The sequence below is a fragment of the Taurulus bubalis genome (assembly GCF_910589615.1).
Source record: "Taurulus bubalis genome assembly, chromosome: 18".
Lineage (NCBI taxonomy): Eukaryota > Metazoa > Chordata > Actinopteri > Perciformes > Cottidae > Taurulus > Taurulus bubalis.
The window spans coordinates 14,718,110-14,741,000 of NC_136606.1; the positions used below are offsets into that span (position 1 = coordinate 14,718,110).

The 22,891-nt window shown below is 44.7% G+C and overlaps 1 protein-coding gene across 1 annotated transcript in view; it reads left to right on the forward strand.

Annotated features, from left to right (window-relative positions):
* The window catches only part of mmp16a (matrix metallopeptidase 16a (membrane-inserted)), a gene marked incomplete at both ends in the record, with an annotated part of 56,645 nt that overhangs the window by 24,583 nt on the left and 9,171 nt on the right, over nucleotides 1-22,891 (forward strand). Inside the window, 2 exons of the mRNA XM_079233996.1 lie at nucleotides 11,627-11,788; nucleotides 15,283-15,500. Of these exons, the coding sequence (XP_079090122.1) occupies nucleotides 11,627-11,788; nucleotides 15,283-15,500 (380 nt within the window). The remainder of the gene's footprint in view (nucleotides 1-11,626; nucleotides 11,789-15,282; nucleotides 15,501-22,891) is intronic.

Below are 22,891 nucleotides of genomic sequence, written 5' to 3' on the forward strand. Positions count from 1 at the left end.
AGGATTGCACAATGCTTGCCGCTTGCCTATTTTAACCAGGATGATGCAAAGTGAGAGACAACAGGGAAGGAGTGGGTGATAAGCCAATATCCCCATTGAGAGGGAAGCATCCCCGGCGGCAAAGCGGAGAGAAGCAGGAGCTCCTATAGCTGCCTCACATTCCTAGACGGCTTGGCTTTAGAGACTGATTGATGAATAGCCGCGATGGATCAATAGATGGAGGGATAGATAGATGCTTCAGAGAATAAGCTAAAGGCATAATAGGTTGCGAAGGGGGAGGGCGAGGGGTTGGATCGGAAAAAATGTAAGCAGAGAGAGTGAGAAGATGAAATACGATTGGATGAGACAAAAGGTTTCAACAAAGGTGAAAATCAGGAGGCAAGAGCGCTTGAGAGCAGAAAGGAGAGGATTGCGGAGGGATTTAGTGTGAACACGGGATATAAAAAAAACAACCTAGAACTGGAGATTGAGATGATTAGATTGTCTTTTCATCAGAGCTCAACGTGCCACGACCACTTTCGAAAAGGGAGTGCATTTGCAGGAGGGGTTTGTATTCGACATTTTTCCATTTCTGCAACAAAAAGAAGAAGAAAAAAAACAAAGAAAGGAGAACGAGCAGACGCTCATCCGTGCTTTATCACAAGGTCATCTTTGTGGGCTGAGGCTGCTGTGTGTGTGTGTTTTTGTGTAAAATCAAAGCGATGCACGCAGGTACAGATAAGACGGATTCCATTTTGACTTTCAGTCACAGTGAGGCTGATTGGATGACGAAAAAAGAAAGAGCAGCTTGGCCTCAGACACAAAATTCATCACTGCCACCGCATACCATGACTGTAAGCAAACACCCAGTCCCACCCGAGGGTGACTTATAAGGCCTGGTATGCCTTCGAGGACCTCCAGTTGTATCAGTGAAAACTATGTAACATAACACAGCATGCGAGCTAGACCTACACACAGGAAATGAGAGATTCCAGGGCTTTATTATTTTCTCACCCTTGCCCCCAAAAACGGGCCAAAGAGGTTAGAAAAACACACCGTCGCAGGGTGGAAAAATACGCCGCGATATTGGGATTAGATAACCGGAGGAGAAGCGGGGATTGGTCGAGGGGAGGGGTTGTCGAGACGGGCTCGACATTGATCAGCTGATTGATTGTCGGTTACGGGAGAAAGCTCAGCTCCCTGGCATCGATTGGCAGAACGGTTTATCATTGGTGTCCAATCCTGTAGCTTGATTGGACAGTCGGAGCGGCCTTCAGCAGACAATCCTAACAGTGGAGGCGGGGTATTGTGAAGGGACGTAAAAAACAATAACAGAAGAAGGGATGAAGAGAGAGGAGAAATTCAGAGACGTTGAGGAGCATATGGTGTCCTTGCAGGTTTATATTTAGGTTGCCGCTCCTACTGGGTGATGAGGAGGAAGCAGCGGACTCTTTTCCACCCGCTTTCTCCTTTTCTTTGTTCCTCCCTGGTCGCACTCACACGCTCCCTTAAGTTCAGTAGGCTTAGTTGCCATGTCGCTTTATTGTTTTCCAAAGCACTGTTCAAGGTGTTGAAATAATGACGAAAGAAAGTGACAAAAATTGGAATAATAACAAAACCGATTCAGATGCTGGTGACGGTTTATCTACTAAAAAGCCAAAAAATACAGTTTATCTACTTGATTTATTAGATTGTTCCTGCTTGCTGTCCATTAGTTGTGGCAGGCAGTAACCTATTGGACATCCAGTGCTAATGAAGAGTAATATATCTGTGTTGTCCAGTGTATATTCTTTAAATGTTGGAAAGAATGACGTTATGTTGGTCTGACAAGTTTTGTCTACTGTGTATTATTCTGCAACACATCTGTTCTGTAAAGACGAAGCTCTGATATTCTTAAAAAACACATTTTTGCTCAATAGTTGTAATAAGATAAAACCCATTGACTATTTTAAGTATAACTTGGATTTAATCTGAATCCTGATGTGGAACTAAATGAAAAAGTGTGAAGTATAAGGGAATTACTTTCTGTTTGAATCCCTGCTACATGAAATTATACGTAATTTCTCTTCAACCTAGATATTTTTTAATCAACTTAACTTCTGATGAGTCAGATAACTGAGAAGGTCTTGGAAGCGTATCATCTGCATAAAGCAGGATCTGCCTTCTCTGTCTTTTAAATCAGATGAGGTATTTGTAATTGTTTTCATGATGTCATAAACCCATTGTCTAAATATGGACAAAGAATTCAAAAAAAAGAAGATATTATATCTTATCCTTTTTTTGTTTTTGTCTCCCCGCTCTATCTCAATTGAAAGGTGACCGAGAAAAAGTAAAAAAAACATTCCTCCATTCTTTCAAGGTTGTTAAGCTTTTCAGAAAACCTTCTTCATCGCGCTGCGTGTTCTTTAAAGATCTTCAATCTCCCCGATGTTCTCCTGTCTCTCTCTTTGTCCTCCTATCGCCCCACTCTGCCGCTGCCTCGGAGGAAATAAATGGGAGGAATCAGAAGCTTTTTCTTACCACAGGAGCAGATCTTTATCTTTTACTGGAAGTGTGTGTGTGTGTGTGTGTGTGTGTGGGGGGGGCTTTCTATGCTGTTTTATCACCTGTGTCTTCCCACACACACACACACTCTTCTACTTACAGTAACCCAACCATCAATACTGTTCCTAATGCCTGCCCAAAAGTAGCCATGCTGAACACACACACACACACACACACACACACACACACACACACACACACACACACACACACACACACACACACACACACACACACACACACACACAGATAGATAGATGTATGTTTTACAATATACAGCACATTGTACATCTGTGAGATATCATAATACACACAGAGCTCAGTAGTCCTGTCCTGACCTGTGATTGGTGGAGATTTGTCGGGGCTGTAGAAAACCTGAACAGGACCAAAAGTATGAATAATATTAAGACGGGTGAAGAGAGACCGTTGACATGCAGACACCGTCTTCATGGCAGAAAGCCACCAAGTTTATGGGAAATGTAGTTTTAAATTTGGGGTAATAATAGCCGTGACAAAAGCACAGGTGTGCGATAATGGCCACTACGTGTCTCCATCATCTACATACTCGTGCATTCGCTGCATACAGCACCTTGATTTGCTTCTTTATTGCGTCGTAAAATACCTTCGGCGGTTACACTCCATGTTGGTTTCATTTCTTACCGTGAATGCCGCTTTTCAGAGAGACGAGGGATTTAAATACTCAAAGAGAATGAAGCGAAGAGAAGGAAGGCAGAGATATCGCCGTGCGTTCCTGCCCACCAGGCCGCCACTAGAAATAGACGGCCGCCTACTGACAGCAGCTTCAACTTCCACGTGGGCAGCAGTACTCTCTTCCGCCTCCGCAGACACACACACACACACACGCGCACACACACACACACGCGCACACACACTCTCGGAGGCGCTCGCACGCACACATTTCGCGCACCTGGGGAGGCTCGCCCTCCCACCAGTCAGTCAGATGCTTTCATAACCTCGTACCCATAATCCTTAGCAACAAAAAAAAAACAGCCCGGCCTCATTCAGAGGACACACATTTTAGCTCTTCGAGGAATGTCACTCGAGTCTGGAGGGATGTGTGATCTGTTTTTTGTATCGAAAGGACGAATAAGCCGTGTTATTATCAATTTTGTTCGTATCTAAGGGAATAAGTTTAGGAATTAAATAAATAAAAGGATTCTTTGGGACTCAGCAGCTAATGCTTCCAAAAGATCGATATATCTTTAAGGCAGTCACTCACACTCGTAATGGAAAATACAACCTCTGGCAAGAGACTCTGTGACAGAACCACAAAGGCAACATCTCTCTGTAAATATCCGATTTGTAGTTCTGCATCCTGGAAGAAAGTCTCACCTGACAATGCTCCTTTTGATCCAGCCATAAAAGCAGAGAGCGGCTTTGGCAACAGTTTAAAAGCAGTGAGCACTTTCCTTTAAAAACTTAAAGGCTTAATTTCCGCGAGGAAACACTGCCGCGTTGCAGTTGGAACAGTTAAACTGTTGAAATGACGGGAGTTGATGTCTTTTTGTCAAAGTGACAGCCGAAATACAAATACTGAAAGAAGTTGAAAAGTCAGCTCGAACAAAAGTGCTTTACAGAAGGTTCAGTTAAAGTGCGAGCACTGAGTGAAGTATCGCTTGACGCAAAAGTGCTGAGAGGAGTTGAACGCTCTGTTCGAGTTCGAGCACGGCGAGGAGTTCAACTCTCATCCCGAGTGTCGCTGACAGGCTCAGCTGGAAGTGGAAGTCGTGAAGGAAATTGCTGCCAGTTCAAGGGCAGAGACGCAAAGATAATGGCTGCAGCCAAAGTGTTAGCACTGAGAGCAGCCGGAGGAACGTGCGTCTGAAACTGTGAATTTTCTGGGAGTAGATGTATTGTTGTTGTCGGTCAAAGAGACGAAGAGATGAATGCACTTAAAATGCCAGTTGATTTATAACCAGTGAAAGTCAGGAGAAGAGTAAGAGACCAAAGGAGCTGCAATGCAGCGGTTAAAATCAGCCCAAGCTCCCAACTTCTTTCATCACTTCCGTTTTACCTCGCATCTCCACTTCATCCAGTGTCTGTGTTTTGACTTCAACTTCAAACGTGTCGTAAGCATCAGCAGAAGAGCACTGAACATTTTCCTTTTTGCCCTCAAAGAAGAAAGAGGAAAAAAGATGTTTCAAGCCTTTGCGTTTGAAGAAGTAGAAGATCTGTTGGGTGTTGAGTCATCGTTTGTTTGCTGCACTTCTTAATGAACTGAGGAGAATCCAAAGAGCATCCAAAGTATAACTACCTCGGCCGCATTAGAAGAAGAGCGGAAGAAGGCGTGTGTCAGATGTTTGCTGTGTGTTTTCCTCTCCTCGTGTCCTTCTCTTACCATCACAACTCCGACGAGTTTACTCGTACAAGCCGAGTTTAGAAAGTTTTCCTCCAGCATTTCTAGCGGTGGAGTAACACTGGCTGTTTGCTGTTTGTCCACAGACACAGCTGCAGCAGTGTGCGCTTGCGAATGCATTATTAATGATTAATGATCACAATGAAAGTGTACACACACATCCCCGTCTCGCTCACAGGTGCTGCACAGAGATAAACATGACAAGAATAAAGGATGTCCTTTTCTTGGCAACACCCCCTCCCCCTCCTCTTTTCTGCTGTTTTTATTTCCTCGAGTCCACAGAAAACGGCCAATATTTGGATCCCTGGCAATATTCCACACGCAGATTTGAGTCTCTAGCGGCCTCTGTAAATAAATAATTACTCCAGTTTACATATGCTGCTCCCATCAGCCGGGGTTTTGTTCTGACAGGCTTAAGTGTAATAGATTCAACAGCGCAAGTGTTGCTCAACCAATGTCAACAGCCGAGGGAACAGAGAGAGAGAGAGAGAAGGCAGGCAAATAGTGAAGGGATGGAAGGAGCTGCGGACTATTCTCTGTAGTATAGTGTTACTGAACGCATGGTGCTGATGCAACACTGCCAGGGTCAGGCCGCTGATTAGCACCGGTTTCACTAGCCAGCAGTGGGTTCATCAAAGTCTCCACTGGTATTCATCAATCGTCAAAACATATTCCAAACAGACCAAATGTCAAATAATGGTAGAAGTTCAGGCAACCACACAAATGAATCCAACTTAAAAAAGAAATAAAAATCACATTCAATTCGGTGTTTCAGTTTTATTTGGAGCGGGAAGCGGACTCGCTCCAGATGAGAATGTCAAACATCCCTGTAGTTTAAACCTAATCCCTCGGTATCGACATTGCAATGATATTGTAGGGTCGACCGCTGCTGCTTTTTACAAAACAGTTACACAATGAGATTTGGGGATGAATAATCATCAGTAAAGTGGATATAATGACCAAGTGGGTAAAGGGACGTAATACAACTAAGCCAGGACAGTCTGGTTCAGAAAATGACATCACTTCACTGTAATGCAACCGGTAAAACCAGGAAAACGCAACACTTATGGCATATTATAATATGTACTCTGATATCTCAATATGATAAAGATACGTCGCCCAACCCTAACTGAGGACTTGTCAAAGCTGACTGAACATTTTAGTCTCATATTGTGCCCGCAGCAAACCATAAAGAGACATTTTCACTCCAACTTGGTGTTCCCTGTATTTCACTTGTGAAAACGTTTACTCGTGGTCCTGTGAGCTGATTTGGTGAAATGAATCAAGCAGCCCGCTGTGTGTGTTTCTGTTCAGTCCTGCGATTGTGTGTGTGTGTGTGTGGAGCAGAGAGAAGCAGGCAGAATGCAGCCATTGTGCTTTGGCTGCATTCTTCACAATGGTCATTTCTGTGGACTCGGGCACACGGCTCTGTTTTGACAGCCAGCAGAGCGCCGCGTGCCCAGGGCCCTCTGAGCCAGGCACTGATTGCACCACTTGGGCCGAGATTCACGGGCAGCCTGTCGGTGCAGCGCGGTGCTGCCTCTCTCTCTCTCTGGACTCTCTGCTTTTTCCACTCCACATATCCCCAGCTTCCTTCAGGGCCAAGGTGGCTCTGTTGTCTGAGCGCACCGACGAGCGACGACACCCAGTGTCACAGAACGGTGAACTTTGACTCCGCCGGTGGATAACAGCCGGTGTCAGGGTCAGTAGAACGTTGTCAGCGGTGTCACCGGCTTACGTCGCATTTCAGCCTTTTCAGGATCCACTCCCTCTACTTTAACTATGTACAATATTTTTAAAAGACTGTTTCCTCTCCGTACAACACAGATTCGCAGCGTGGAGGCTAGAGAGGTATTTTACCCGGCATCAGTGATTCCCAGCCAGACGTGCGGCGCTACACCACATGCTGCAATTGACGAGGCTTGACAACGAGTGAACAAGCGAGCAGAGGGCAGTCAGCTAAAAGTCAAAAAATCATGGTGGAAACATCCAGCTCCTGACACTCCAAGTGGGAGCACAAACGGCAAACGATTGCATGGAAAAGTCCTTAAAACGGCGTCCGCTTTTGTCATACATGGTGTTGAATACCATCCGGCTGAATCCAGTGAGCGCATTCTGAACACGATGGTGGTGTTGGAGAAGCTACACTTAGATCCGTCTCGCGGGGCTTTAAGGGGAACCCCAGTATGAAAAAGGTATGGTACCACGGTTTAAATGAACCTCTTTTTGCATTTACTTTACCGGGCAGCGCCGTTTTCCTTTTTCCAAGACCGTTTACTGAAAGTGCGGCGTCAGCCTCTAGAGTAGTTGTTGGGGAAACATTCGAGGTCCTCGGGGGACAAAGAGAGTGCTTGTGCTTGCTCCGACTTGGACGGCAATGCAACAGCAGCGAGATAACAGTCCCGGCTTTGTTTTCCAAAGAAAGGGTGGAGGAGTTCGAAGCGGGTAACCTCTGCTGGGCATTCTGGCCTGTACAATCGGTCGGTCGTTAGCTTTGTTCGCGGGCTTTCGCCGGTTCAGGACGTTGACGTGACGCCAGAGAGAATCCAACAAGCGGACGGCCTTTCCGGTCACCCCGCGCTCGTAGCCGACGCCAGACGCCACGTATTGAGCGGACCACAGAGCGCTTAGTTAAACAGTAAGGAGGAGCGGGTTACCGGCCCCCAGAGGCCCGCGCCGACAACCTGAGCTATTATTGCAATTGCAACAGCGGTGTCCAGGGCCCCGTATCTGATTTGTGGGCCGGTGCGCGCGTGTTTATCTCCGTGTGCTCATGTCTGCATTCCCACGTCACACGCGGTGTGTGCCAGTAAATTATGGCGAAGGAGCAGGTAGAGGTTTCCTGGTTTCTAATCACAACCCCTGTTTACTTTTGCCGCAACCCTGTGGGGGAACGACAGAGAGAGGTTCGTCCGGTCATAAATCACCAGTGACTCTCCTCCTCCACCTCTTCCACTTCATCTTCCTTTCTTTATTATTTTTTTTCTTTTTTCTTGGCTACACTATCTCATTAGCAGCAACCTTGACCTACCCTGAAGAGAGAGTCGGCGAGAGCTGCTGCTGCCGCGGGCTGCCACTATGGTCACTGCCCACTTAACATGGGAAAAAAACAACACTGGAGTTTGACATCGAAAGTAGCTTTTCTGATTTAAATAGTTGCTTTGGATGCATTCTTTTGTTATGCTGAATTATTGCCCAAACAAGTGAAGGGCACAGATTAGAATGATGAATCACAGTATGATAAAAAATAAATGTTGGACTTTCTCTTCCCACCCCACCTCACCCACAAACAGAAATACACAGTCTCCCTCAGTGGGTTATCACACAAGCCCTGCACAGCTTTGTAATGTATTTCTGGTATTGTCTTCTTCAGCTGTATCCTGTTGTTGAAGCCCACTCACTGTATTTCCCCCCCCCGGGTAATTTTTTTGGGGGCCGAGAGATACATACGGCCGCCGGCGGGAGGCTGATGTTACGAATGCCGAGGTCTCAGGTCACAGTTGTATAATTCATCATCACCATCTTTTGCGTTTGCAGGAACATTCAAACATATCGTAACATAACAAATAGTCCCGAGCCTTATCGCTTTCCTCGCCTCAGTTTTTCCCCCCATCTATTCATCATCCTGCTTCTTTTTTTTCCTCCACTTTTCTTCCTGCAGTTATCAATCCAAACAGCCTTTCTCCTCAGTTTACCTTTTTTAATCTCTGTATTTATCTGCTCGTTTCCTCCCACTCATCTCTTGCGCCCTCCCGCGACCTTCTCTCTTGCTTCTTTTCACTATCCCACTCGCACTGCCTCTGTCTCTCTCATCCTTCGCTGTCTGTGCCCCCTCCTGTGCAGGCTCTGTATATATATACCGTCCAGCTGATAATTAGCCAGGCAGTACAAACCTCCTCGGCTTTGTTTGTGGCCCCCGGGGCAACAGGATGTCCCCGTCTACCACGGCGTGACTTACATAAGCAACCAAAACAAAGTGACGACACTGACCTCGAATGTCCCCAGGAGGAAGAAAGGCTGACTCAAGATTGAGGAGCGAGACGGAGATGGGAAAAGACAGACACTGCTTCCCTTTACTCGTCGAGGCTGACGTGGCCAGAGCAGCCTCTGTATCAGACGTGCACCGGAACAACTCTCCTGTACTTGGACTGGATCGTTCTTCACAGTATTCGTCCTCTTTTTTTTGTACAAAATTTGCTTATAAATTGCACATTTAATTATTTCTTAAAAAAAAAGGAAAAAAAAGATATTTGGCTTCTAAGTTTATGACACCAAAACTTCATGTATCAATTCACATTCCTGTATTTTTCAGTATTGTGATTTTTCTTGTTAACTTTTTATGCATTAATGCATTAGGGTCCACAGTATAAGACAGGGATACAAACTCCACTATGATTAAACACACATGTCACTTTAACATGCACTTACATTAACGTTATCTGTTTGTCTGAGCACACTATCTCATACTTCATTTAATACCCATTGCACTGTTGTTGATTGTTGTTTGTCTGGTCTAACGTCTCATGTCTAATGTTTATGCACCTTCCGCCATGAAAAATTCCTCGTTTGTGTAAACATTCCTGGCAAATAAACGGTTTCTGATTCTGTGCATTTATGAGTCTCACAGGGCATTAAGGCCTTAAATTCAAATCTGAAACAAACTCACTCTTGCACAGTGATGTGCTGTTTGTGCAACCATGTATTGAAGCCCAATGCTTTTAAAGAATACATTGTTTTAAAGCCTCCATTCAACCGCAATACATCCAGCACAGCCAATGCATTAGGGTCAATGAGTTTTTGTCTAAGAAAAAAAAAGTTGTTAGAAAATGATTCCAGTCAGTGCACCCGCGTTTCCTCCAGGGAATTCTTCTGTCGCTGAATGTGTTGACAATTTGTTGCACCAACAACACATCAACCCAACCAGTGACCACGGCCACGTTTTGGTCCAATAATTGCACGAGCCTCTGCACCACGATGAGTTTCGACGCCGATACTTTGATGCCTATGACTGCTTCACTGAGCACTTAGCTCTCGCTCCCGCTGCCATCACAGCAAAGAGACGGGTCTCGGGCTGCAGAGGAGCGACTTCCTCCAAGCGATTCCTAATTCACTGGGCCATTTCTCTCCTCTCTTTATCGCCCTCCTCCTCTGCGCCACTCTTTATTTGCCATAAACTCTTATCTCCAGACACAATATTGCACGCTTGCACAGATTGTGCCTCAGTTTCTCTACTTTTTACGAGCCGTATTTCCATTGGAAGAATTTGGCTGAGGAGCAGAGCCTTTTTCATCAAAACCCTGGATATTGATGCAGTCGGTCTGTCCCTTCACACCCGCGCAGCCGAGGCCTTTACATTAACCTGATTAAGACGCGCTGACATTTATACAGTCAAATATCCTCCGCGAGCTTCCACTATGACCATTTCTCTGTGCTAGTGTGGCCCGTCCGTCCCTAAGCATCGTACTGTACGTGCTAAGAAGGGATCTGAATCACCGCCTGTATCTTTATTCATGTGACAGATTTGCAGCAGATAAGTGCCTCACTTTAGTAGGAAATGCAATGAATAAGTGATGCTCTTTTTCATTCCTGTCGAGTCTGTGTGATAAGAAAGAGAGAGAAAGGTACAACTGAGGAGAGATGGCATCGGACGCACAACCTTCAAACAGATCAGGTCAACTTCCTATTGAGAAAGCTACAGTGTAGCCTTGAAATGTGTGGTTTTAATCCCGGTACATCGCAGTCTGCCATGACATTAAAGTCATGAAAGGGTCTCCTTTTGAAGTGCATTTATTTCGAGGCATTAGATGTCTCCTTGGAATCGCATTAATAGCTGCCCACAGACAGCCAGTGTACTATTATAAATTATACATCAGGCGTAGCAGCCTAACCCTAATTGTATAGCCGTGAGTTTCTCCACAACGATGATGAGATTCTTCATGGGGTCGGATTCCACATGTGGGCGACACATCAGAGAGGAGGAGTGGTTTTTGTGGTTGTTTTGGTCGCCGGTGACTTAAATTGAAGAATTTGAATAGAACACGGATGTGAGGGGGGCTTTAAATCCCAAACATCCAAAACTAATACAGTTGGGATTGGGTTGGGGCTTGGCTGAGTCAAAAGGTCAACCCAGTGTAGTCATCGGCTTACCACAGCTCTCGACTAATTACAGAGTGCAGGGCTTTCTGCGCAATGTTAAGGGGGAGTGTGTGTGTGTGTGTGTGTGTGTGTGTGTGTGTGTGTGTATATGAATATGTACATGAATGTCTACATGTGTACGGGCCTGTGGAATATGTCCCATCAGTGGCTGTGGCTCGCTTTATAATCCACTCAAGAGGTTCATAAGCAGTGGATTATCTATGCTTACACACACACACACACACACACACACACACACACACACACACACACACACACACACGCTGACAGATGTGTGGATACGTATTGTTGCGGGGACTGTACATGCATTGCTTTTCTTTAACCATGACCTAACCCACAGCTTTCCTCTTAAAGGCTGTTTATTTAAATCAGCCAGTGCAAAAAAAACAACTTATTTTGAAGGAAACGCACGGCCAACCCCGAACAGGTGCAGCCTGTGAGAGATATGAAACACAACAAACAAATTCACTGTTATGCACAGCACTCAACAGAGAACTCTCTCTCTCTCTCTCTCTCTCTCTCTCTCTCTCTCTTTGTCTCTGTCCCTCCTCGCTCTTTCTGTGTTTCTAGGTAACGATTTGTTCCTGGTGGCGGTCCATGAGCTCGGCCACGCACTTGGCCTCGAACACTCCAACGACCCCACGGCCATCATGGCTCCTTTCTACCAGTACATGGACACCGACAACTTCAGACTGCCCATGGACGACCTGCTGGGCATCCAGAAGATTTATGGTAAGGCTTCATGTAGACGTACCGAGTAACGATCACTCCACTTTCAGTATTATTTGCTGTTTGGTCCGCACTGGCTCACTTTCATATCATTGCCAGATGAAGCACAGATCAGCATCACCGTAGGCGAGCGCTTCATCGCCAGAGCACCTACACATTCCTCATGGGCACACACTTGGAGTTGGCAGATGCGGATTGCAGTGCTTTGTCTCCTCGTAAAGCTGATGTAGCTCTGGGGCGGGTGTATCAGAAGTGTGAAATTGAATTTGACGGCAAGAGTTTCATGTAAGCCCCAGTGTGGTCTCCATCTTTACACCCTCGGAGTTGACTTAGTGGTACACCAGGATGGCGGTTGCCAAGACCTCAATCTAGACGTGCTCTTTTGTGGAGGCGCCCACGATTTTTAGATTCAGGATATATTCTTTTTAAACGTTCACGTCGTCGTCTCAACCTCAGTTTGACTTCCAGGTTCAAAAAGAACTTGGTGGGAAGTGACAGCATTGTCCCGTACAGCTGTCGAGGCTGTAAACCAGTCACACTCCGCTGAGAAGACTCCGGTCTGTCACATGAATGGCTGCACACACACACACACACACACACACCAAAGAACCTGCCATCTGCTTACATGGTCAGGACACGTCCCTCTGGGAGTGACAGACCTGGGCAAGCGATCAAATCTCTCCTCATCCCTACTCGCGTTTAACTCGCCCCTCCCTCTTCCTCTCCTTCGTACCGAGGGTTGAAGGACAGGACAAGCGATGGCAGCTCTTCTCTCAGGCTCATTTTCTTTTTCCAGCCTCCTTTTCTTCCTCGTGGCAACGGTGGTGCGCAGGCCAAGCGGGGACAATGGAAAGCTACACAGTTTAGATGAATTAAAAGATGGCGACGTCAAGGTTGAATAAAAACAAACACAAAGGTGTGAATGATGTACAGTAAGATATGAAAGGAGAACTATCTGTGAGGTGAAGAAGCTGAAGAGTAAGAGATTTACATGGTAAAGTGGTGTAGCAGTGTGAATGGGAAGGAGATGCTGAATTCAGGACTTTGATTGGCAGTCAGTGGGAGCCAGGCGGGATCACACCGGGAATTGTGGGGGAATAAGTTCTGACGGGGAGGTTGAGCTTGATGTGGAGGATCGATTCACTCTCTCACTTTTGGACAACTAGCTGCACTCTTTCTGTTTCTTACCTCAGCACAAAGGTCATTGTAGAAAAAGAAAGCCTGCTGGTTCATTCATCATATTCTTTATTATGACCCCATAATCGTTTCTTATGAATAATTAACAACCTGAACATCGCTGGATGACTGAAGCGTCAAACTATTCTGCACAGCTGTGATTCTGTTACGGTCGGATATGATTTGGAATTGTGATATTGAAGAAAATAATATAATAGATGTTAAACGGAAAGCGATGCTGTGATATTTTTGCACCTTTGTAAAAGACAGCCTTTGTTTGAAAAGAGGAGCCACTGCCATAAAAGGGCTTTGTTTATGTTTGGATATTTTGAATAAATCACACTGTTTTATAAATGCTTATTCACAAAAACTTGAACTGTATTGCTTTGCAAAAAAGCTGAAAGTTTCCATCTTTCCAACGCTCCATCACACCGCAGCCCCTTGGCACCCCACGATTGGACCATATGAAAATAAAAACTCCCGCCCATACCCTTAATAACAGCGGAGTGCTGTGGCTCCATTAATCTGGGATCTTTTTCAGGGGATTTAATTCAGCCGCGTGGGCCGGTGGGTGTGTGTCTCCCTCTTAATCCCACGATCACCTTGTGTGTCAACTCATTTGATGGGTGGTCTAAATTTCTTTGTCTAATTTTCTCGCCATATATTGACTCCCTCGGTTAAGCGATCCAGTTGCTCGTTCAGTTCATTTTAGTCCTCTTTTAAATCATTTGTCGGGCCATTAAATCATTCATTCATAACTCCTGAATGTTTACAGTTGCTTTCAAGGTCATTATTTATACATGTCACTATTACTTATTGATACTTTTCATGACCGTTGGGGAAAGAGGGGTTTGCTTATCTCATTTGCATCTTTCCTAATGCAGTCATCTATTCCTGCATCTGTTGGCCCCAATCAACACATGGCAACTAATATCCTGGTTTTCACAGTAACACAGTGTGTTATTCATGTGTTCAATTATTCATACACACAACCCACTCGCTTGGCCTCCCCCTGCCTCTCTCCTCGCTCGTTTCCCCTCTGCTTGCCTCTCGCCCTCTTTCTCTCGTGTAAATCATGAATGTGAAATGACGCTGGTCCTCCATTTGGGAGCAACCTTTATTTTTATCTCTCCAGTATATTTGAATTCTGTGTGCTTTTTATTTCTGTTTTATTCATCTTAACATATCATATTATGCCTCGGCGAGCTGAATCCCTCAAACTTGGCAGCGTTAAACTCTACCCACGGATTCTCCCATGACCTCATGTTGTTTTTGTTTTTTCCATCTTCTCCTCTATCTCTCGTGTGTTCTCTTCTTTTTGTCTTTTTGTTTCCTCTCTACACCGTACCTCGTCCTTCGGCATTGTGGTTTAAGCTGCAGGTGGAAAAAATGGAACTTGGCTCAAACATTTGGCTCTCCGGTCAGCTCAGGTGGCCGGTTGGCGGTAAATGGAAACGACAATAACCAAAGTGGTTCACCCTCAATTTGCATGAATGTTTACATCCTTGCATATCTACCACTAAATCCCACTTTACCTGGGGCTCATATAATTAGGAGGATGGATGTGCACCACTAGTCGACTACCATCGCGAGTAGGCACCAGTTTAATCAGCTATTAAGATTGTATTAAATACGCATTTAAATTACATATCTACATGTGCAGTTCCTCTGGCGAGCAGCCGCTCCTCCTGCAGCATGTTTCACCTTCTAGATTAAATAGTATTTTCTTACTTTGAAGAATAGTTTAATTTTTCATTTAAAGGTCAGGGAAATTAGTCTTTTGAAACATCCCCTAATTAGGAGAGCAAAACATGAATATATGTAGAATCTTGTATTAAAGTTGTTTTTCTGCTTTTTTAGATTCTCTTGCTTCATTTGAATGACTAGTTGGAAAAATAAAAGATAAATTCCACTCTCTGATCTGTGAAGTAATTCTGAAGCGCGAGGCAGCGGCTAGCTAGCTTAGCTTAGCATAAAGACTGAGAACAGGGGAAACCGCTGGAGCTTCATATTTAGCGTACAGACATGAGAGAGGTCAATCGTTGAGATTTGTTCCATTTTGTTGACCGTTCCTGAAGGAAAGTTTAAACTGGTGAAGAACTCAGATTTAACACACTTCACACGCATTGATCTGTATTCCTTGCGATGTGTTTCAAGTATACTGTTGTTCTATTGGGAATGACAAGGTGTGGTCCAAAATAAACCACGTGACTCCAGAAATTGAGTCAAAGAAAAGGGTTGATGTTTAAATGTCTGATCTGTACGTGTTGCAGTTATATGTATGACAACAAGTGAGATATGTATCTCTTGACTTCCTCCAGGGCCGCCTGATAAACTTCCGCAGCCCACCAAGCCTTTGCCGACGGCGCCCCCTCCCCGCTCCCATCCTCCATCGGACCCCCGAAAGCCAGACAGGCAGACACGACCTCCGAGGCTTCCTCCAGGAGACAGGCCGCCCCACCCCAACGCCAAACCCAACATCTGCGATGGGGGCTACAACACCCTTGCCATACTGAGGAGGGAGATGTTCGTCTTCAAGGTTAGTGAGGAGGCTGCGATATCCAAACAAACCCGGGGCATTTCCACATTCTGTCTGTTTTGAAGAGTCATTTTTAACCCCGGAGCAGTTTCATTACCCCAAACTTGGAACTCTTTGCGGTGTGAAACAACAGCGATCTGTCTCTACCGGACAGACGACCTTGTGAGATCTTGTCGGAAGGGTAGTTTCCAACAATATATGCCTGAAGAGAGTCTTTGCCTGCATGAGGTTTCTGGCTGTAGTGTAACGTAATAGTGTGATAAACGCAACAAAAGAAAGACTCATCCTTTTGATTCAGACCAAAGGAGATGGCAGGCAGGTCTGAAAACCCACTGTGGAAAGAGCCAGCTTGCTAGAGAGCTTCGAGGATTACCTAAGTATACGGAGGGGTGGGAGCCTCTCTGCTAATCTGCTTCATGTTCTGTATATATGCATAGTGGGCATAATGTGGAAAATGGCACACATGGATTTCATATTAATTGTTTTTGGTGTGTTTCTAGTAGAAAGGTTGACACTGTGGATACTGCTCGTAGAAATATGGTGGATTCTCCTCCAATTATCTTGAACACGGGTGCCTGTGTATTCCAGTGCATATTTAAAGCAGCTATTCTGTCTAAAAGGAGCTTGTTCCAGATGACTTTGGACCAGATGAGCGGGAATTAGGCAAAATGGATATTTCGCTACAAAAAGAGCACGGTGCGCCACAGTTTGTCTTTCTCCCAACAAACTTGTGATTTCTGTGTCACAGAAAAAGGTGCATGTGTCCCTTACTGCGTCTTTATCCTGGGTCTGAGCTTGTGAATACTAGACTGTGGCAACATGTGCTTAGGAACCTTGTGGCAACACAAAGATGCCCTGTGTTCTCCACAGAAAGGAGAAGCGTTGTGAGTGCGACTGTTCTTCTGAGGACATAAATAGGTAGTATTCAGTGGTTAACAGAAGGCTTGTGGAGCGAGGGGAAAAACCCTTTCTCTCCTCTCTGCTCCCTCTCTCTGAGCGTGTTCTTTAAGCTAAAATAAATAAATAAATCCAGCTTGGAACCAGAGCTGCTACCTGTGAAGGTATTTAACCAAAATTAGACTCAAAGCCCCTACTGTGTCTGTTTTTTTTGTGGGAATACTATCCGCTTGTTACAGTAGTCTAAGTAGAGCTCCCATCTCTTTCACATGGTGCTGTTGTCATCCGTCATTACTCCCAGAGCAGCAGCCTGGCCTGATGAGGTGAGGAGGATCATGGGATTTCTGCAGAGCTCAGAGATGCTGCGAAGACAAAAAGGACGTTCAGCAATCAGCCAAACTTTTTTTCTTTTTGGCTCCAAAAACCTCCAGTGTGTCTGTGGGTTTGACATTTGAAGAATCACTTCTGTAGTTTGAGCGAGCCGGTTCCTCTACTTTAATGGGCCGTAACTAATCCAATGCTTTGACATTGTTTACCTCTAACCTGTTAAAAAAACTAAAATCAAATACTTTTTCCAAGGCTTGCTTAAACAAAGAGCATCAACTGATCCCCTCATATTTTTTGTCTGTTTTTTTTTTTTTGTAATCCAGGCAATTTCCCCAAATCTGCTTGCTTTCCTGATGTGCTGGAAACGTCCATCAGACAGGCTTCTCTTTGTTTGTTTTTTGCAGTGCCAGTGCAGGGAAAACAAGTCTGTTTTACCTCATCTGATCTGAACGTCTGAAGTGATTCTGCTGTTCACACTGCTTCCGTGTACATGTGACATTTTTAAGACACATCTGAAACATATAATAAGTGTTATAGGCACTGATCATCTTTCGGCATTTTAAAAGTGCCCTCTATTGTAATGTGTTCTGACTTATCAAATGCTTCAACGTTGCTAATGTGTAAATGACACAACGAACATGTTGGGTTGCTGTTTGCTATGCACGTGCACACTTGTGCAATTAACACATCTAATTAAAAGTTCACAGACTTCTTATGCATGCATTTTCATACACGATACAACTGCAGCTTAGTTCATAGTACAAACTCCCACAGTCCTTAGTCTTCTGTGCCAAATGAGTCTCTTTGGAGGCTGATCCACGGGGGCCACCCGCGTAAATTGCTATTCGGCATAAACAGCATGGCTCCCCGTCTTTGTTTAAAGTCGCTGCTAATTGCAGGCAGCTATCCAATTAATACTGTAAATGAAAAGTAAATGTTTAACTCATGAGCACAGGGGCGCTGAGGTATGGCAGGAAGTATCTTCAGTCGTGCGGTATGGACGAGTGGATACAAACAGACATGTCCTGTCATCCAAATTTTAGGTCAGATTGTAGAATTGTATTATAATATAAATGAAAACTGTGAAGTGGGCTTCACTACTGATGTGTGGAGGGCTTTGATGAATGTTTCTCTCTGTTGGCCGATGGAAGTAGCAGCTCACACTTTTCCAAAGGTGTAAACGAGTGGCGGGGAAGGAGGGACAGAGGGGGATGATTTGTTACGGGACACATGTCAGTGCAGGCGTAAATCCACTGTGTTCAGATCATTAGGACCACCGGGGATATTACGACTCACAAATGATTTGCTCGCTTTTTTTTTGGTGCATAATCCAAGTTTCAGCCAGCGACTCAAATGGGAAATCCTTAAGGGTTCACAAGTCTGACTCGGATCCACTCTGTTAAGTGTTGCTTGACGGGACGAGCAGGTGGTCCGAATATGTCTTGGTTCTCAGTGAGCACTTTGCCAGTTTTCTCCCAAGAAGACTGAGGTATCACGTTAATGCCTCCTGGTCTCCTGGTGAAGCTGCCCGGCTGTAAAACGGTTGATCCGGAATCCTAATTGGAGGTGTTTGCGTTACTGAGAGCTTGATCTATTCCCTTTGAAAGATGCCAAGGTTTATGGATGAGACTAAAGGCGAGTTAAAATGATGGCTGACAGGAAAGGGAATGATTTACAGCGTGTGCATACTTCTGGTTTCAGTTTTATTTGACTTCATGTCTCTTGTTTCTGCCATTTATGAGGGTGAGATCTTCTCTCTTTTTATTTTTTATTCATGCGATTGATTACCTCATGGTGCGGGTCCATTTGGCCTGAACCGGCTATTCTCACCGTCCCCACTTGATTGTCTTGGAAGAGCAAAGTCAAGTCCAGGCCAAGTCATTATAGAGGAGATCCCAGCAGTCTCACAGCTCCCGAGGTCCACAGGTGGTCCAGCAATTTGGAGTCGGGGGGAGTTCGGGGTTTTGTTTGCTCTCACTGACCAATGTGATGAGCTGTTTTAGGTTTCTGAACCACAAGAACCAAACATTTAGATCCACACTGTCAGTATTTTAGCACGATTCATAATGGATCCTTAAAACAAGGCGAAGGAAGGAAAGAGTATCATGATCCGTTGGATGTTTGCAGACAAACTCCTCATTCATGCCTCATCTCTGAGGATTTCTTCTGTCAAAACGTCGAATCTCATTATTTCCGTTTGCTTGTTTTCTGCCTTTGAAAGTATATTGAAGTCTACATATTTGTAGATGAACCATTTATATATAAATACAAAAAAAATCTCAATCTGCTTTTGCGATATATGGGATGCCAGAAACTTTTAACAAAGATTTTCCTGTTCTAGATTTTCAGAGCCCTTTCTGAGATGGACATGATAATGATATGCACTGCATCCACAGTCCTTTTTTATAATAACCCACAATGGTGAAAGTGGGCATCTCACTTTGCACCACAGGGACAGAGGGTATTGTTTGATAAAAAATATTGAAACGTTCCACTTTCAGAATCTCAAAGTACTGTGGCTCATCAAGAAATGCTGAGCAAAACATATGCAAATATATGCAGTCATGAAGGCAAATGTATTCCATGTTAGAAGTTGTTTTTGTCAATGTCAGGTAAAACCATAAGTAGTGGAGCAAATTGCAAAACCTGTGGCAGAGATATCCTGACCTTTAGTCCTCAGTATGGGTCACACTTAAAAAACACTGGATCCTACACTTCCCATAATGCAACCCAATAGTGCCTTTAACTACACCCCCCTGCCTCCTCAATGCCCACTTCTTTCAAACCCCACACCTCCAACCTTTCTGTTAAAAAACTGCCAAGTGTAAAGCTGAGCTTTCAAACTTGGGAAAGCGGCTTTAAGAGCAACAGAAGACGTGATTCAACGGATTCTTTTAACACTTATTGAGACGTGTAAAGTGAACTTCATGTGTAAAATGCCACTTAGTGTCCTTTTAACTTCCCCGGTAATGTTGCACTTATCACTAGAGGAGGTAAAAGCTTAACTGTTTTTGTTATAGAAAAGGTGAGCCCTGACAAAAGGTAGTAGCCTTTCAGAATAACAAGGACATCAAACGACATTTCCTGAACGGATCTAAATCGTTCCCAACAACGCCGAGACGCACCTGATTTACTCGAGGCACGTTAATCTACAAAGGCAGGGTTCGGAGCCATGCCTGTTAAGGTGGTAGTTTTACGGCCGATCACTTTTCTCTTCAGGGGGGTGACAGAGGGTCGTTTGGGGTTCATGTGGCCGTCCGTGTAGATCCAGTGTCACCAGTAAATGCTCCCTGTGAAATTACACAGCTACCGCTTTTATGACTGCGGGCGCTCCAGGTTCAACTCTCTGTGAACCCTCAAACCATATGGCGTCCCGTCGGAGACAGAGAATCACTCAAACACGTACATGCATGTGGACATGGACCGGCTTTTCTCAGGAACCTTTTTCCTCCTTCCTCTAATGCCTCCGGCCTGAAGTCCGCTGTGATCAAGGAAAGGCCAAACCTCCTCCTCCTCACCACTAGTCCTACGCTCAATCACAGGGGTCTTGTCAGTCAGCGAGAGACCATCATTCCTTGATGTGGACAGATTTAGAGCAGGGGATTCTGGGACGCCGGAGGGTGCCTTGCGGTTCAGGCTTGGCCGTTGGAGACAGTTGATTCCGACGTCCATTAATGAGAGCGCAGTGGCCGAGTGGGCAGCGAGCCGTCCACTCTTCTCAGCGTCGTCCTCCTCTCTGCGTGACTGGGAGGAAGGGGACGGGTGTCTGAGTGGTCTTAGATGTGAGAGGCTTTTTTAATGCCGTTTATGGCATTTCTGAGACTGTGAAGTTTTATTACGGTATCAAGTTCATAGTTTTTTACCCCCTCGGATGTATTAAACATTTTAAACGTTCACACGAGCAGAAATAGAAACGGGAAAGGCAAGAACGATACCGCGCACGCTAAATATAACGCTGCAACCAGGAGACAGTTAGCCTAGTTTAGCATAAATATTTAACTGCCCGCCTCGTTGACATTTAATGCATCTTGCCACGGGTATAAACTGTGGAGCTGTTGGATAGGAAGGAGCAGTAATGGAAATAATAAGCCGCAGGTTGAACCAGTGCTTCTTGCTGTCGTGCATTTCAACCGTTGCAGCTCAGTTAATGCGGTTTGGAGAAGTTTTGTTCCAGTGGTGTTACAGTCGGCTACTGTACAGAAGTAGCTCTCAGACGGGCAAGCGCACAAACACACAACAGCAACTCTCCTGCAGCTCTTTTCCTCAGTGGAGGAGGGGATTTTAGAAAAGACATCCTGATGGGTGCTGTGTTGTCAGGCTTCAACCCTAATCCTCGAACCCTCTGAAATATTTACACCCGCATTCTGCTCTGTCAAGCCAAGAAAGGGCGTCACATTAACCGAGTGAGGGATCAGCAACACTGTCATCCGAACACCACGGCAGCAGGAGATGGTCACCCGGGGGTGACCCGGATTACCGTGATTAAGGACACTTGGAATAATTCCGACCCATTTTCATTCCCTCTAATTGTCATTATGGTTTTATGTCCTCTTTTTGTGTTTTATCATCTGCCAGAAGCAGAACTTCTTCCTGTTCCTTTTTCCCTATATATATATATATATATATATATGTATATATATATATATATATATATATATATATATGTGTGTGTGTGTGTGTGTGTATATATATATATATATATATATATATATATATATATATATATATATATATATATATATATATATATATATATATATCAGTGGCGGGCCGTGGATTTTCTACCTGCGCATACATACGTGTGTATATATTCTTTTACTTGTATTTAATTTTACAGATTTTAGTTGCACGTCTTTAATCGAGAAAATTAAACGATTTTTTTAAATGAAAAAATGAACAATTTAACACTCTGAACAGCCATGTGATTCATAATCTGATCACTTGATAGCTGCTCTTGAATGCCACCTCCACTTATTCTTCTCTTTCATTGAAAATCCTTTTCAATTTCTCAGCCGGCTCATGAAGTGTAATTCTGAGAAGCTGATAAATAGGAGTTCAGGCTTTGGAAGAGCCTCCTGTTGAACATTTTAATTGAAGGTATGTGTGAGAGTATTTGACAGAAAATCAGTTTGCAATGGGTAAATATGTTCTAGATCACATGAAGCAGATTAATGGCGTTCAGTGTTTGCAGCCTACAGGCCATACTGTATATCAGAAGTGCAATTAAAACATTGTGTGTCTGTTTTGTGAAAAAAGTCAAACCAAAGATCCAAGATTCTTGCTTTGAAAAAAGAAAATGTGCGAATGTAACAAGTAACAATTTGCTTGGTAGGATTTCATGTAACAAGATGTGATATTAAGGCCTTTCAAGATGAAAGAGATCTTGATATTACCAAGGATCTGTTTCAATTTAGCAAGGCAGAACCCTTCATGCAGTACAATGATGAGGTCCAGAACTCTGCAGTGTGCTGACCAGAAAGTCTACTCCGATAGAGCGTATGCTCTGCATGCTTTAGCATGAGACCGTATGCGTGACAGAGCCTGCACTGGCCTTCCTCTCGCAGGAGAGAACAGGAACATTTCCAACTTCTGCTGAGACTTAAACTTGCTGTGATTCTTCTCGATGTTCCTGTCTCTGCAAAGTGCCGGCCGAAATCTTCTACAAGCAAAGTGTGCTCGCCTGAGCTTTGTTTTTTCAGAGCGGGAGAAAGAACATTTTCTCTTTTTACAAAGTCAAAAGGATTCAAACGGGTCCGATTTCACAGTTTGAGCTGTTTTCAATTACTGGGCCTGGGCCGCGTACAGGGGAGAAAACGCTGAACAATTGAAATCTATGGGGGCAGTAGGTAGAGAGCGAGCAAAGGGAGAGGAAGAGAGCAGGAATTGGGATGAGGGACAAGGGGAAATGAAAAGAAAGAGGAGGAAGAGACCAGGGAGCGAGGAGAGTTCCACAGAAACAATTGGATTAGACGGAGAGGGAGGAAGAGAGCAGCGGAGAGAGTGTTTGATAAATGGGCTGTTTATTTAGCTTTCACTGGGAATGAGGTCGCGCGTGATGATGTGTTGTCTCCCGTCTCTTCTGCAGTCCCTCGCTGTGAGGTCGGGCTTTTTTTGGCCCGAGCGCTCAGCCCCGTTCGGGGGACGCGATCGGCCGCTCGTTGCCAAAG